The sequence below is a fragment of the Apis laboriosa genome, unplaced genomic scaffold (assembly GCF_014066325.1).
Source record: "Apis laboriosa isolate Shangri-la unplaced genomic scaffold, ASM1406632v1 scaffold45_cov149, whole genome shotgun sequence".
Lineage (NCBI taxonomy): Eukaryota > Metazoa > Arthropoda > Insecta > Hymenoptera > Apidae > Apis > Apis laboriosa.
The window spans coordinates 1,235,021-1,252,726 of record NW_025223361.1 but is presented as its reverse complement, the minus strand read 5'-3'; the positions used below and the strand labels follow the sequence as shown (position 1 = coordinate 1,252,726).

Below are 17,706 nucleotides of genomic sequence, written 5' to 3'. Positions count from 1 at the left end.
GGGAATATTTTTTCAATTCTGTCGTGTAGGTTATTATTATTATTATTATTATTATTATTATTATTAGGATTTCGAAATAGCTATCCGAGGAATTTGAAGTTTCTCAATAGTTTAATTATATCATTATTCGAAATAATTATCATTTTAATATCTTTCGAGAGGAAAGATTGTCTATCTGTTTCGAGGGTTAACGTAACGTTGCACTATTTTAATATAACGTTTTTAAAGTAAAATAAGAGGTAAATAGTACGTGTTAATCGAAAAGGGTAGAATTGTAATTGCACAATTACGCTCATGAATAAATAAATGGAATATTTGCAACGCACTCTGCCCTTTTTCTACTTAAAATATCCAATCTGGCTGAATACTGAAATATAGAAAGAATCCAAAGTTTCGTCATTTTCTTTATTCCTAAGATAAATAAATTAAATTGTCTATCTAAGTAAAGTTCGTACGAATTTCTCAGCTTCTCTTAAACTTTACAATTTATCTTGAAAAATGAAACGAGGTATCAGACGACGATTAATTTAATCGTGGAAAACAACACTTTCGACCGAGCGTCGGCGACCTTTTTTTTCTTTCTCCCGTCAATTTTAATTCCGATCTTGATCTTAATCGAACGAAACGAAAACGTCTGTGTAATTGGTGGCTGACTAAACGACTTCTCTAGAAAGAGTCTAACGCGAGAATCATGCACAACAATTTTCAAGGAGATCCGTTATACCGTGGCGTCACGTCTTTCATATTGATTTCCCGAAAGATATTAATAACTCTCGAGAAGTATCGTCGATAACTGATGAGCCATAATAAACTTTTAAGTGCCGTCCCAGTTGCTACGAATAGACACTAATCTCTATACTTGTGGACGGTGGTGGTACTGGCTTCTTCCATCAACCAGGGACGTCAAGAAACTTAATTTTTTTTCGTATGATAATTTGCAAATTCGTATTCAATTCGAGAATTGAGCGCGTATTTGAATTGAACTTGCTCGAGCATCATCACAAGTTTCACGCATATTTATATTATACCTACGAGAAGTAGAAAAAGAAAAAAAAAAAATGGCCTTCCGTCCACGATCGCTTTCTCGTTAGTTCACGGATCTGGAATCGAAGGCCAATTATTTTTGCGCATACCTTCGTCTTCCATCGCCGATTAACGAATACCAAGTCTTTTTTTCAGGGCACAAGCTATTTTCGGTAAATTATTTGTATGCCCTGTCAATCTATTAGTTCAATTAGTGAGAATCAACAAAGGTATTTGGCACGAATAAGAGAGAATAGAGGCTGTTCTACATATTCCTTCGAGCAATAATTTTTTTTTTCTTATTTGTGTGACCTTTCACCTTTAAAAAAAAAAGAAAAGAAAAAACAATAAGGCTCGTCTTCGTCATAAAAGGGAATCGACCAATCGGTGCAATTAATCTCCCAGAATTCAGGTTACCATGTTTTGACTTATTCGTCGGCTGACTAAATCGTGGCTAATACGAATCAAGATAAAATTAATCTCTTTCATAATGTCCTGAATCAGATTTGGAAAATATTATTATTGCTTGATATAATTATCATCTTTTTATTCTTTGATAAATAATTATATTTTAAATTGGTATTCTTTATTTTCTGAATATACATATTTTTTAGGGGAGAGACAATAAATCATTCAATTACGTTTATTCCTTGTATACGAAATAATATTGAAACCACAAATCTAATAAAAAGAATTTCACTTCGAATTTCAATCAACCGCTGAGAATGGATCCAACTTATATTTTCCAATATTCAAAAAATATTCAAACATCTCGATTACAATATAAAATAATAATTACTTTTTTACTTTCCTCTGTCACATCCCTTGTGAAACAATCAAATCCAATTTCCACCCTACAACAATCGAAAACTCCAGAGTCCACGCCAGAACGTCTTCAAGTTCGTTGATCCCAAATGGCGGCAAGCCTGCCAACTATCCAGGTCTCACGTAGCCTCGAAAGAATCGAAAGTCGTGAATATTCAGAAGAAGACGAGAGGTGGCGCGAGTATGCGCGAATGGAACGACTCAGGAATGACGAATAACGAGAGAGAGAGAGAGAGGGAGGGAGAGGGAGAGGGAGAGAAAATTCTCATATTAATTATCACGAGTAAAAAACACGGACAGCGACACGAGGATTTGGCACAGATCTTGGGCCCTGATCGTCACATAGTAACCTGTAAAAACTCCTCCCCTCCGTGTAAATTAACTCCACCACGTCTTTTTGGCTCGTTATTTTTTTTTCTCCCTCCCAGCGAAATTTATTTCCAATTTCGAACACGAGAATACGATTCGAAATGGTTGCGCTACATCTAGGGATCCCTAGATTGTCAGCAACGTAATAATCTATCGTAAATCTTTCTCGAGGTTTAATCGCGAAGAATTCGAAGCTGTTGAAATATTATGCCAGGGTATGGTTTTGTTTAACGATTTTCTGAAAGGAATGCAGGATTGTTCAAGTATACTTTTTAAATTTTTAGAAAAGATTGATGGATTTGAGGGAATCCTGTATTGAAGGATTTTATGCAAGTTTTGTATAATCCTTTGGGGGGTGATGGTATATTCACCACAGAATTATCAGAGATGAGAATTCAAATTTTAATGATTGAAGTTAAGAATAAAGTTGCGTCGGTAAGTATAAACGACGAATAACCGCGGTTAATTGTAACGAGAAAGTAGGCGAGATTGTACAAAGAGGTTATGGCAAGCTGCGAATAATTAAAGTAATTCCATTCGAAAATTTAACTTCAATTTAACTAAATTTAATTAATTTTTCAGATATAATGTGTACACGAACTGTTTAATAAAGGTGAAGATGGGCAGACAGAGTTAACTTAATAGGGATGACGTTTATTATGCGCATTTCACTAATGACGTACATAATACGTATTTNTTAACTAAATTTAATTAATTTTTCAGATATAATGTGTACACGAACTGTTTAATAAAGGTGAAGATGGACAGACAGAGTTAACTTAATAGGGATGACGTTTATTAGGCGCATTTCACTAATGACGTACATAATACGTATTTGAAATGGATGAAAGCTCGAATCTAGTGACAATTATTCCCTCCAATGTTTCTTTTGCAATTTCATTTAAAGAGAAAACATTTAAGAAACTACATCTTGACAAAGGATATATAAATTTAGATTATCGATTGTAAATATGTTCATATTTCGTATGTGAAATAATAAATGATCGAATTTGACGAATATAGATCTTCGAAATGTGATAATTTCTTACGAGACGCGTCTCATCGATCGACTTGATAACACTATTAAGAAGTCTCTAAAGAGTTTTTGAATTGAATCAAGATAGTGATATGATGGAATTAATTCTTCTTTTTTTCAAAGATTATTCATTTAGATTACGATCTTAGATCGATCCATCACGTGGCTATTATACTGATTAATAAAGATTTCTTTGATTTTAGATCGAGCTTGCCTCGATCAAATGCCAGTCTTTTATTAATGACTTTATCCGATCTTGGATCGAATCATCGCAAGGACGATAAATATAAATAGAAATATACCGATGAGAGATTCATTTATCACGAGCATTTCAGCGCATACTCGATCAAAATCGATTTTTCCACGATGGTGGAATTCGGAATTTAATTCGGCGCGTCGACACTAGGGAGCACCACTTTGAGCGTCACGTGACCAATAATATTGTCGAATGCTGGTCCGAGGTCCCCTTTATCAAGACAATGGCTCTATCCAATCTTATAAATTGAACCATCTCACAAGCATATGCCGATCAAACGCCAATCAGGGGCCGTTTTATCCATGGCAAGCGAACTCAACAGCTTTTGCATCCCGTTCTCGTGGAGCAAAATCAATTAGCTCGGATTCCAACAAGGTCTGATATCTGCTGATCTTTCACCCCGCAAGACTAACAGCAAGAAAACACACGCTATTAAGCACGCTCAATATGTTATATCACGCCCAACCAATTAAATTTCGAAATTTCCATCGATGTGTAATCAGCAATAGGGGTTACACCTGTTGCTGGAAACAATCATCGGGGCATTCTCGAAGAGTAAGCGATGCCAGTGTGATGATGCGTTGTGTATCGTCCCTCTGTCGAGTCGAGATAGCGGTATGGCTCATTTTCGAGAGTACTATCGATCTTTCCGTTACGAGGTGCGCTCTATCAATTATTCGTGCTTCGATTTTAATAATTCAAAGACGTTCAGAGACGGGCCAGAGAGGCGAATGGATGGGCAATCTGATAGGGATTCGATCGTGCTTTTGCGATTGTTAATGATTCTATACAGAGGGGAGGAGGGATGCACGATTTGTTCGTAGAAGAAATTATTTCGAATGACATAACTATTGTTTTCTTTAACTAATTGATATGGCGAAATCGAAATATATTAATTGGAAATTTTTAATTATATCTTGACTAACTTTTAATTGATACGATGAACACACTAATTCTATAATGGATAATAAAAAATATAATAAAAGTTTTTGGAATTATTAACTTAATTAACTGATACGGACAATGAAATTAAATTATACCAACTCTTTGGTGGAGGATGAATGAAAGAATAAAGTTCAATAAAAAAAATAAAAATTAATTAATCAATTGAAGATTGCAGAGTATAAGAGCAAAATTATGAAACGTTGGGATATCTGGAAAAAACTGTAATATTCTATAATATTCTGATAACAGTTAAAGGAAATGTAGATTTATAATCGTTGTTTGAATTTAAATCTAAATTTTACAACGTTTAATCGTCGTTGACGTCTGAGTATGTAACAGGGATTATATTTGATAGATAACATTGTTACTGTTATTACGATTCCACGGTTGACTGATAATAATGCCGTTTCGCACGCGCCAACTTGGCGTGGATGGAAAATTATCCCCCTGCCATTGAAAGCAATGAAATCTGTATCTCATACGCAGTGAAATTAAATCGGTATTAATTAATTAACGAAAAGATTGCGCGTCGAACATTTCAAATAAATCTAAATTTGCTATAAAATAAAATAATTCGAGCTATATATCTAGCCCCTACATCGAAACAATTCAATAAAGAACATAGGAAATATAATTGAATTGTAGAGATTGTTTCAAGTTATTCGATAATCAGGTAAATCAATTTTACTTTTTTTGAATTTTGGCATTTCGTTGTAATTAGCAATTATTTATATTTTTTAAAATAATTCGCCATGGAATTGATCAGTTTTCTTTGTTGTGACTCATGTTTTGAATGGAGATTTAAAATTTATTCATATTAATTGATGCAATGAGTTCTATGAGTTTTTGTATTCAAATTATTTTTCTTATTCACTTTTGTGATTTAAATTTAAAATTATTGTACGTCAAATATTACTTTTATCTTAATATTTTTATATTAATATTCAACCGTAATATAAATTCAAATAATTTGTTAAGATAGAATTAAAAAAACTTTCTTTTTTCCTCCATTAAAATGCAAATGAAATCATCGTTATTTGTTATCCTTAGAATTTCATTACCATTACTAGAAAAAATATTTAATCAGGAATTGAGTAACATTAAGAATTTTAGAGAATTGATTAAGTAGTTTGAAAATCTTAATTTTAGGATCTTCATCAATAGAAGAAATATATTCTCTATAGAATTATCTTGAATCATTCGAATCATTGAAAAAGATTTAGAAATTTAAATTTAAAATTCTTCACATCTGTTTATATCTTCTATGATGTCATTAAAGATCATATATGCAGATTAATGTTCACGTTTAACTTGATACAGAAAATTGAAATCTTTGAATTCATGCTTCATCTTCCATTATCTGTGAATTATTCTTATTCAGTCAATTGTCTGTCAATGTGAATCATTTTTTAGAAATTAAAGATGATACTCACATCGTGTGAGAATCAAAAGTAACTTCTTTCACAAGAAATTGCATATTTTTGAGTTAATAATTCATACAGTTGAAAAACATAAGGCTAGAATCAGAAATATATAAAGGAAAAATCATGATCTCAATCCTCAAAAAATTTATAAAATATAAAGACTTTTATTTTTTTATAAATCAGTTTATTATAAATCAATTCCTTCTTAATTTGGTGTTATAATATCTCTAGAAATTCACATGGACTCTGTTGAAAAACTTTTGACTATAATTGCAAAAATTAAGGAAATGGTTGGCCAAGAATCAAACGAATGTAGATCCTTATTTTTACCACCACAGATCCTTATTTTATTACTTTATGTGAATTAAATTAATAAGAAATTTAATTCTGTTAATTAAATTAATTTTATATATATATAATATATCAACTTTCCATCTCTGAACACGAATCATTATAAAATTACACAAAAATAAACCTGATATCAGTCATCATCCCCAACAAAATCCAAGAAAGTCTTAATAATTGCATCAACGAATGAATAAATAAATTATATCAATTCGATGAGCACATTCATTATTATTAATAAACTATAAACTCTTTCTAATTTTTCATTTTTCATTACTGAGAATTATGCAAACTAATTGAGAATCGAGTTAATTGTTGATGAAGATGCGCATCACGTGGTTGGATAAATTCTTAGTGTTAAAGCCGAATATTAAATTGGCATTTCCGATGGAGGAACGAGGACGCCATTTAAGCAGGAGAGAGAGGGGTTGTTCGCCATTAGAAATTGCGCATTATTCGATTACTCTCGTTACAGTGTGAAGGGCATCCGGCATTCTCGAGTTCCGGAAAAACTTGAGGGGCACTTTAGAGGGTTCCTAGGAACATCCCGAGTGTGGCAACGATCGATCAGGAATATATTCTTTCGCGCGTTTGTTGCAAATTCAGCAGCGAATATCTCTTTTTTTTTTTCATTTTTACAACTATAATGTGAATTAGAGGAAAAGAGTAATATAGGGGATAATTAATATTCATAGAACGTGAAATAGCTAGTGTATAATTTCCTAAGGATGAATATCAATAGAGATACAATAGATATTTTAATTTTTTTATTATTTAGAAATATCTGATTAATTTTTATTCTTGAAATAAATTATAACATTTGTGAAACGTAAGAATTTTGATTTTAAAACCACTTATATTGATTCATACTCAAAAGTCTTCATGTTGAATTGTGTGCTAAAATATATATTGGTTACAAAACAGATTCTATCTTACTATTATTGGTTCTTTTAATTAAAAAGAATGAATCAATGATTCCATCAACACTGTCGGATCCTTTTTTCGTCAGAGAATTCAAAAATTATCTAGAAACAAAAACAATAACTTTATTTAAAAAATACATAAAATTAATAATAATGTACGTCTAATATTTTACGTTTCGTGATTTTTTTTTAATGTATCATGTATGTATAATCCTCTTCGCAACTTAATGCACAATCTTTAATTAACCAACATATATATATATATATATCATTCTACGATAATAATTTCACAAAAAAATTAAATTAATAGAATTCACAGTGAAAAATCGTATCTTAAATATAAATTTTTTTTGTACAGGGTATCTTATCCCTAAACGCAATTGAAATTCTTCAAGATGAATCACTAAAAAAACCTGCTAACAAAATGCACGAATGCCTGACACCTCCATTTTAATTTTCATAAAAGAAATCACGTATAAATCCTAGCCTCAAAAGTCTATGTAATATAGTCAATTAATCCGCCATTTTTATTATTACGCGCTTTTCTATTAACGACCTCTCTCGGAAACGTTTAGAAACACCTCTCCATCCAATTGTCCTCTTTTCCATATAATATCAATTTTTCGCGTATTCGTTCGACAACGAATAGTCGATCGCGTGAATTTTGAATCTCTGAATTTTGTCACGACTGGAATGCGATCTTTCTTTCGCAAAAGAAACCTTCAACTCGCGGAACGTATCGAGAGATCAAACGCGATTTTCCGTATTCTTTTTTCGTTCACGAGGTACTGTACGCACTGTTCGTTTTCCGATTTGTTTGCACGGTGACACACAGTGAGAAGTTTACAAAATCGATCTCTGGTCCTCTGGTAAATGGAGAAATACACGATCGTGTAAACGTGCCCGATAATCCTCTTTGAGTCTCGGCTAACTCCTTTCATCTTGCGTGTTTTTACAGGTTGGCAGCGCAAGAGGCGGCACAAAGGGACCCTGGATACGCGAGTCAGTACAGGAGAAGGCCGAGGTTGGCCGGACTGAGTTTCGGTGACTGGACTAGCTTTGGAGGGGAGGTAAGGATTCGATTCGAGCTTAAAAAGTAGAATTTCGTCGAATGAGATGTTTGTTGAAGATGAAATATGTAGAAATCCGAGGGATGGCGTGGCAAAATAAGAAATGGAAATTGGAAATAAAGGAAATGTGAAAGTAGGTCTTAAAAGGGATTAAGTTTGAAGATTTGAAATAATTTCTTATCTTTATTTTAACATTTTTCGAAGATGAACTTTAACAATGCAATTTTTTTATTTTTGATTCTTGCACGTTATATAGGGGCCACAAGCTAATAAATTAAGCTCTAGAAAGTGGCTCGATATATTATACTTTCTATTAAGTTTCTAAGTTTCAGGTTTTCATTTGATCATAAATAATATCAAAATAGTTTACAACATCTATAACATATCTTATTTGATTGTTTTTACTACATCATATTATAATTATAGATTTTCATTTACTTATTAAAATGAAACTGCAATCTTTGTTTCTTTCCTTTGGCATCGAAAATATAAAATTACCTTCCTCCCCAAGAAAATCTTGTTCGATTGAAAAATCAGTTTTATTATTAGAATATCTACATACATACAATTTCTGAAAAATATAAACTAAGTAACAAGGAAACACATCAACAATTTTGATACAATTTTATCAAAAAAAAAAAATTCAAAATTCTTTTACGAAAGTAAAAAATACTTTAACAATCCAGTTTAGCGCTCCACTTAATTGTTAGCTACAGATTATGCTATGCAAATCATTCTTGTTTAATATATATAATTTCGATCTTGAACTCTTGTTTTATTCAATTTTTATTTTCAAACTAGATAAATTCAGTAAATTGGGTAAAAAACAGGTACCTGGTCTGGTGGACATGGCGCCAGGCCGGGATCAGGGCGGAGGGGCGGGTGGGGGTGGGGGAGGCGGCAAGGGCACCACGTCGTTGTTCATCCTTTCGGAGGATAACTGCATAAGGAAGCATACCCGCTTCATAATCGAGTGGCCGCCCTTCGAGTACGCCGTCCTGCTCACCATCATCGCCAATTGCGTGGTCCTCGCCCTCGAGGAGCACCTGCCCAAGCAGGACAAAACCATACTCGCACAGAAGCTCGAGGCCACCGAAATCTATTTCCTCGGGATCTTCTGCGTCGAGGCGAGCCTCAAGATCCTCGCCCTTGGCTTCGTCCTCCACCGTGGCTCCTATTTGCGCAACATCTGGAACATCATGGATTTCTTCGTCGTGGTGACCGGGTGAGCGAACCTCATTTTCTATATACATTCTTCTATACATTATACTATACATACGTACGAGATCTCCCTTTCTCTCTCTCTCTCTCTCTCTCTCTCTTTCTCTCTCTCTATATATATATATATCTATCTTTCTCTCTTTCTCTCTCTTCCTCTTTCTCTCTCACTTTCTCTCTCTCTCTCTCTCTCTCTCTTTATTTTCGACAATTATTTTCCACGGGACGAGAAAGATCCCTTCTTTCTCTTCGAGCCCCTCGTTCCTCGAAAGAACGAACGAACTCGATCGATTTCAAGAGAGACATCAGATTCGTGGTATGCACGAATGGGAGAAGAGGAGGAGGAGGAGAAGGAGGGATCGTTCTCGTATAAAATTCGCGAAAGCTCATCACTCAAGTATACATACATACGAAGCACATATATATATATATATATATATATATATATATATATATATACTTTCGTTTCCTTCTATTTTTCACGTTACTTTGTTTCACCGCGAGCTCACTCATCATTTCATTCTCCGTTCCCTTCCTCTCTCGTGTTCTTCTCCTCCCCTCTCCTCCTCCCTCGGTGAAAACGAACGAAGCGCATTCTTGCTCTTTCCACTTTTTCTCTCTCTCTCTCTCTCTCTCTCTCTATTATTTTTCTCTCTTCATCTATCTTTCACTCGATAAAAATGCATCGCGCACTCTCTTTCTCTCTCACTCTCTCTCTCTTTCTCTCTTTCTCTCTGTTCATGCTCGAGACACAGGAGCGTGTGTTCGAGAGAAGTGAAACGAGCAAAGTGGAGAGGAAAACAGTGGACGAGGAGAATGTTATTTGGTCAGGCTTTTTTTGATCGAAACATTTTTTAACGTAACGCGATTCCATCACACGATTGAAACAATCTCGGTTGAACGACGAATTATTATTATTCCTTGTTATCCCTATTTCCTGATTTAAGCTCGCCTCGAGGAGCCCTCCCCTCCCTGTTCACGGAGAAAGCCTTTCCATATATATATATTCTCTCGAGAAGAATTTTGAGAATAAAAATTCTTTTTTCTCTCAAAAAAATTTTTTTTTTTTTCGAATCGATAATCGAGGGAGAAATTCTCGATTTTTATTATCACGTAGATATTTTATTACGCAGACGAGGAAAGGGGGGAAAGGATCTTTCTCCGTGCAGAATTTTTTAAGATATAAGGAGATCGATCGGTTTTTCTCGGCCGAGCAGATAGATTCTAGAGTAATCCTTGGATTAGGTCGATGACCGTGTTCGCCGAAACAAACGTGGACGTCGACCTGCGTATGCTACGTTCCTTCAGGGTCCTCAGACCGCTAAAGCTGGTTTCGAAAATTCCAAGTGAGTCAGTCACAGTTCTGCGAAACGGCAAACGATTATATACTAAAACGCCATTTAAGTAACAGTAACAGAGTTCAGTAACAGAGAACAGTCGAGCAAGCAGATTTTTTAATTATTTATAAACTAACTAACTAACTAAAACCCCGTTGTTCCTGGCAGTTTGTGTGCGTTCGACTAGTCTCCTTAGTTTTTTTTCTTTTTTTCTTCCTCTTCTTTTTTCTAAACGTTTAATTATACCAGACACACTTAGTTTCCTCGTCGACCATTTAGTTTTTCTGTCAATTATTCTCTTTCTCTTTCTCTCTTTCTCTTTCTCTCTTTCTCTTTCTCTATCTCTATCACTATCTCTATCTGTCCATGTCTCTCTATCTATCTCTTTCTTTCTTTCTCTCTCTCTCTCTCTCTTTCTCTCTTTCTCTTTCTGTCTCTTTTGCTTTAGTTGACACGTTGGGTCGACGTTTAGTTTCTGGCAAGCGAGATCAGCATCAGCTAAGTTACAATAACTGCGTATAATACTTAAACACTTGTTTTATATACGTTCGTCTTTCTTAACCACCAGATAGTTCTCTTCTCCTTTTTTTTTTTTTTTTCTTTAGTTTTCCTTGTTTAGTTATTCCCGATTAAACACGTTTTTTTTTCTTTCTTTTTTTTTTTTCTCACGTTTTTTCAATCGTTCGTTACGTAATACAAGAGTTTCGTTTATTTTTTTATCCATTTTGATTGACCACCACTTAGAGGCTATGGGTGTATTAGAAACAGTTGATTGACGCTAGATGATCGTTGATGGCAGTTTGATGATCGATATTAATTGAACATAATATCTATATATATACATATATTCTGTGTCCACGTGGTTTGCGTAATTCAAGTGTTTTATATACGTTATATTATATATTATACGTATTATTATTATTATTATTATTATCATTATTATTATTATTATTATTATTATTATTATCATTATCATTACTCTATTGTCTCTGTATAGAGAAATTGCGTGACCTAGCAGCTAGTGTTATATTGCGTTACTACATGCTCTATCTTCTGTCGTGTTATGTTCAGTTTTGTGCACACGTTATTTCGTACTTTTTAGAAAGTTTTTCAAAGTCGACGAATTAGACACACGCACACACACATGTACACGTGCATATATATATATATATATATTTATACACACATATGTTTGTACACGGAACACGGTACAGGCACGTCGGTCGAATCCTCGACGAAATCTTTGGCTTTTCATTAGGGGATGAAAAAGTTGTCGAACGCGTCCTGAATTTCTCGCTACTGCGATGCTACTACTCTCTGTCGCAGCGGTTCTCAACTTGTGCTGCATTCGTTGGTAAAATTGATATAATATTCCAATCAAAATTTTATTATCATGTCAAAGATTTTTTTTTTTTCAATTTACAAGATTGGTTTCACTTTGAATTATATAGGGGAGTTTAAATAAATTTGTTTCTTTCCAATGTTTTTCAGAAATATTAATTTTTTGATCGAATTCTTGAAATTAGGAAGAAAAGGATTGGAATTTTAAATTCTTACAATGATATCTTGCTAATATTTTTGAAAATTGAAAGAGGATAAAATTTTGAATTTATATCTAAACAAAATAATGGAATTTTTGAATTGAGATAATAAAAAATTTCCAAGAAAGAGTTGAGAACCGTCTATCGCAGAGTACCTTTAATTCGCCGTTCAAATTTTTTTCCATACGCTACTCACGTAGTCCGCCACGTCGGGTGTATTGAAAATTTCGAGAAAATATTTCGCTCGCGATAAAACGCGTTGAAACGGGACGGAAATAAAAGGAGCGTGATATTTTTGAAGAGAAAAAAAAAAAAAAAAAAAAAAGAAAAAAATTTCGCGATGGAACGAATTAATCGATTTAATCGAGCGTCGTGATTTTTTTCCTTCGTATATTCGTTATATACTCGTTTCGAATTGAACGAGTGGATATACATCGAGTCTTCGAAACGATATTTCTCGATTTCTCTTTCGCTCGGAATATTCAAAAATTGGCGCGAGATCGCGTTACACGCACGACGCATATACACACGTTACATATAGAAATTTATGCACACACATATATATGCACACACACAGAGAACCACAAAACTAACTTTGGCCTGCAGGTGTCTCTATATTTAGCAAACTCTATCTTTAGACGCAGTCACTGATTGATAGAATTGACTATATACGTTGGTAAAATAGGTACGTGTCCTAGAACAGTAACAGTATTCGAGAAAGCTCGTGTTTGCTAGAGAGTGGTACCTTTTAGACTCCCTCGAGAAACTTGAGTCATAGACCTAACTGAGACTTTTTTTTTAGACTTCGAGATATCCTGTCCTCGAATTCCTCTTTCATCCCGACGATTATATTTTAAAATATGCATAAAAAAAAAGAGAGAAACGTTTCGGGCTCCTCTTGTTAAAAAAAAAAAAAAAAAAAAAAAAAGAAAAAGATTGATACACAAGGATATGCAAATTCGTAAATGATTCGAGAATGAAATCAATTTTTCTTCCACGCTGACGAAGATTTTGAGTGACGAAGAGTTTGTAATGGTCTCCAGCCTGGGAGATTTTTTTCTTATCTTGGTTATTAATTTATAGATATATCCAATAGCGATGTAATTTTTAGGGCTTCGATAATCGTAGACATATTAGGATATTATCCATCGTGGTCGTTCCTTTTGTTATTCCATTTTATTTCCGTTTTCTTTTCTCTTTACCCCTTTCGAGACGATCTTCCGTATATAAATAGCAAAATGGTATTATAATAAATCAAGGAAAAGATGAATCTAATTTTCAAAATTATTTCTCCAACCAACTTCATATCTGTTAATATTTGAATATAATCCTTGTAAGATATATCTCGCCTTGTTAATCTCGAAAGGGTTAAAAATACGAGTAGCTAGATTTAAACGATCCATTCACATTTAATCCAATTTTCATTCCTTGATTAGCGTTATCACAAACTGGTAAGTCGATTGGATAAAAAAAAGAAAAAACGATCGGATCTTTAATCGATACGATCCGTATTTACGATCGAGGAAGAAAGGGGTAAGCTCCATTATCGGTCAAAATTTGGAATTTTATTCTAATAATAAATTTTTGGGAAAAAAAATTTCTAAAGCAAAATTCATCCATCGATAGATAATTTTTTAAATATTTGTAATATTTCATTCCAAATTTTCGACCGAAAAGGGGGTTGAACGACCGCGACGGATGTCACGTTTATTATCTCCGTGAAGTTAGAATTATATAGTTAGATGGATTATATTAAACGGTATCTAGAATTAGAATCTCGCGTGAGTAAGTTAATAAGAATTTCCCGTGAATCCAGTGTCGAGATCCATTTGACAATAGAAATAGTTAAATATTTAATCTCTTACTACCGTAGTAGTTATCCCATCCTCCGTGCATCTCCCCATCCGTTTCCATGGTTTCGATATTAAGCCGGATTTCCTTTGGAAACCGATTTTCGCGATGACAGTTTTAAAGGGTAATCCATCGATGCGCTAATTCGATAACCTGATCCGACACTGCGAGAAATCAAGAGCCGAAGCTTCTGGATTCCTTTGTTCCCTCGATCGAGGGGGAAAGAAAAGTAACTTTGACCCTCCCTCGATCTCGACTTCTCGAAACGAAGGGAACTCGAGATGAGTTGGAGATTTTATTATTCGGCTGGTATCCGTTTATCCGGATGTAATTTGGAGCAGTGTTTCTCAACCTACGCATTCGATTTCTTTAACGAATCGTGACAAATAATATTTAAGATATTTCATTATTGTTTATAATTGTTTTGATTAGATTTCGTTTTATCTTTGTGTTAAATTTTCGAAAATTATTTTTGTCTATTGCTCTCCATGACTCCAATTCTGGATATATATTATTTACATAAAAATTGATTTAAAATATATTTGTTTTAAATAATTATTTTTAAATTAATATTTCTGTTTTAAATTATTTCAATTAATAAATTCATTTATTATATTTCATATAAATATCTTCTACTGATTCATTGATGTATCATTTAATTTGAACAAAGCTATTTCAATAATTATTTCCAATATATTTCATTCCATAATTTTGATTAAATTTAAAAGATAAAAAAAAATCAAGTTATTATATTATATTATATTAAAAAATATAATTTCATTTATTAATATAATATACATTAATTTGAATGATTAATATAAAATGGAATACCAAATTTTTTAAATTTCACTTGGATCGTGATACTATCACGAACAAATATAAGCAAAAAGGTTGAGAGACGCTGATTCTAGAGCATAGTCACCGATGCTTAAAGTCACCTCTCATAGAACTTCATCCCCCGACCTAGTTTAGAAACTAGCTGAATTTAAACGTTTGGTTATAGAATACGCGTATGTTGAAATAAAATTGATTTCGTGTAATCGTGTAAATCGATATAAAGAAAAAAAAAAANAAAAAAAAAAAAAGAAGGTAAAAAAATAAAGCGAAACAAAACACATATCAATCTCCCCCACTCCCCCTCCGACGACGCTTCACCTCCGATTAGACATTACTTAATCCCATCTCCCAATCAGGTTAGGTCATAGAACGCTAGTTAACCACATAGTTGTGTAGCTTAAGTAGCGTGAGTATTAGTGTAATAGAGTAGTAAGTAGTAAAGTGTGGCGGGGTGTGTGTGTTTTGGGGCAGGTTCATCACGGCGTTCTCGCAAGGCATAGAACTGGATATGGATCTGCGCACGTTGCGTGCGATACGCGTGTTGCGACCGCTCAAACTTGTCTCCGGCATACCGAGTGAGTAGCGTTTCAATACAATCGGCCATGAAAATCAAGCCGAATCGAACGAAACGGCCTCGTGTTTTCTTTCTTCGTTTTTTTTTTTTTTTTCCTTGATCGATTTCTCGATAAGTCGATCGATCGAAAATAAATCTTTTTTTGAAGATTATTGATTATTATTGAGATTTAATTTTTTTATTGTTTTTTCTTTTTTTTTTGAGATCGGTGATAAAATTCTGGCGATTCTCGATCGATCAAGATCGAGCGCGAAATTTGAACGATGTATACGATCGAGTATCGAAAATTGGAATTTCTTGAGATTGAATGAGAAAGAAATATAATATTGTCTAAGAAGAAGGTTTTTTCTTTTTTTCTTTTTTTTTTTTTATTAGAATAAGAACTGAAAACGCGAGGCTCGATGCTCGAGGAACGCGCGTTCATCTCTTCCGAGTTTGCAATTCGGATACTTCGGGGAATCGGATTTGGATCCGTTCGTTGAAACGTTTCCATTTTTATCGATAGCTGCTACGTAGATCCGATTATACGAGCGAACCAACCGGACTAAACGTTATCAGACGTAAAGCTCGTAGATCAGTGTAGTATTTAATTATTATTGCAAGTATATATATTTCTATATCTATATATCTACACGTAGTTGCCTTGCAACGTTAGAACGATTATTTTTGTTTATTACGTAGCACCACCCAAATAGATTATATCTTTTGAGAGTTGTATGCTGTGTCCATGTATAACAACAACGAAGTATCTCAATTGTTTATCCGTTTTAACATCGAAATCCTATATTCGAACGAATTATTTTTTCAAATTAAAAAAAAAAAAAAAAAAAAGAAAGAAAGAAAAAGGGTATAATACCGAGTACATAATAAAATTACGCGGGAAGGTTGTAAGACAGAGCAATGGCACGCACGCTTCCCCGAGCAGCGAGGAAAAGAAAAGAAAAAGGAACGCGAGGAGAAAAGAAAAAAGAAAGAAAAATGAGTCGAGTTAAAGATATAAAAAAAAAAAAAAAAAAAAAAGACACGTGAATCGCTTAGAGGGCGCGGTGGTTGGGCCTAATTACTCCTATCGAATGTTTTCTAAACAGGTCTCCAGGTGGTGCTCAAGTCTATTATCAAGGCAATGGCGCCGCTTCTGCAGATCGGCCTGCTGGTACTTTTCGCCATCGTGATATTCGCCATCATCGGCCTCGAATTCTATTCGGGGACCCTGCATAAAACGTGTTACAGCATCAGGGATATCAGTGAGTAATAATCTCGTATCGTCCCTTTTCTTTCGAATAATATAAAGAGAGAAAAAAAAAAGAAAAGAAAAGAAAAATGAAGGAAAATGAAGGAAGGAAGGAAGGAAAGAAAGAAAGAAGATATTCTCATGGTTCTCAAACCAGACGAGAGAGATCGGTCTGACGTTCACTCTGTTGTAGATGTAATCGTGAAGGAGGGCGAACAGGCGAGCCCGTGTAACACGGACAACAAATCCGAGGCGCCATTCGGGGCCCACGTGTGCGACGCGAACATCTCGACGTGCATGGATCACTGGGAGGGACCAAACTTCGGCATCACCAGCTTCGACAACATCGGATTCGCCATGCTCACTGTCTTCCAGTGCATCACTATGGAGGGCTGGACTGCCATATTGTACTGGGTAAAGCAAGAGATATGTCCTTCAGTGTTAAAAACTCTCTCTCTCTCTCTCTGTCTTTCTCTGTTTTCTTTGTCTCCCCCTTTCCCCCATTATAAATTGTGTAAACGTTTCTCCTTCGTGTCGCGCACGTTGAAAAGCCTTGATACGGCTCGATGTCTCGGAATTTCCGTGTTTCCATTCCATTTGGATTCGACCCTTTATTCCTCTCAGAAGCATCCCTCGCGTGGAATCGATGCCACGAGTCGAACCCTCTGGTTCACCAAGGGCAAATGACCGAGCGTTGTACGCTATTCCATTCGATGAGTATACGTTTCCCCTCTGTAACTGTACGGTTAGTTGCGAAATATTCGTGTTTTACGTGAATTCAACTAACGAGTTGTGAAATTAAAATGAAAATTTTATTTTTAATAAAACTTTATATGAAGCAAGTATTTTTTTAAATATTATTTTTTAACGAACAGAACAATATATATTGTTAGAATATACG

At 34.3% G+C, this 17,706-nt stretch overlaps 1 protein-coding gene across 20 annotated transcripts in view; it reads left to right on the top strand.

The window, feature by feature from the left end:
• The window catches only part of LOC122716454 (voltage-dependent calcium channel type A subunit alpha-1), a 155,856-nt gene that overhangs the window by 90,467 nt on the left and 47,683 nt on the right, over positions 1–17,706 (top strand). For 18 of the 20 annotated variants that reach the window (XR_006347026.1, XM_043939529.1, XM_043939524.1 and 15 more), the window contains 5 exons: positions 8,105–8,216; positions 9,047–9,441; positions 15,472–15,575; positions 16,663–16,818; positions 16,999–17,219. Coding sequence is in view for 19 of the 20 variants with exons in the window: in XM_043939529.1 (XP_043795464.1) it covers positions 8,105–8,216; positions 9,047–9,441; positions 15,472–15,575; positions 16,663–16,818; positions 16,999–17,219 (988 nt within the window). In the remaining variant the exon portion in view is untranslated. Of the gene's footprint in view, positions 1–8,104; positions 8,217–9,046; positions 9,442–10,679; positions 10,781–15,471; positions 15,576–16,662; positions 16,819–16,998; positions 17,220–17,706 lie in introns of all 20 variants that reach the window. The other 2 variants (XM_043939525.1, XM_043939526.1) reach the window with 1 other exon arrangement.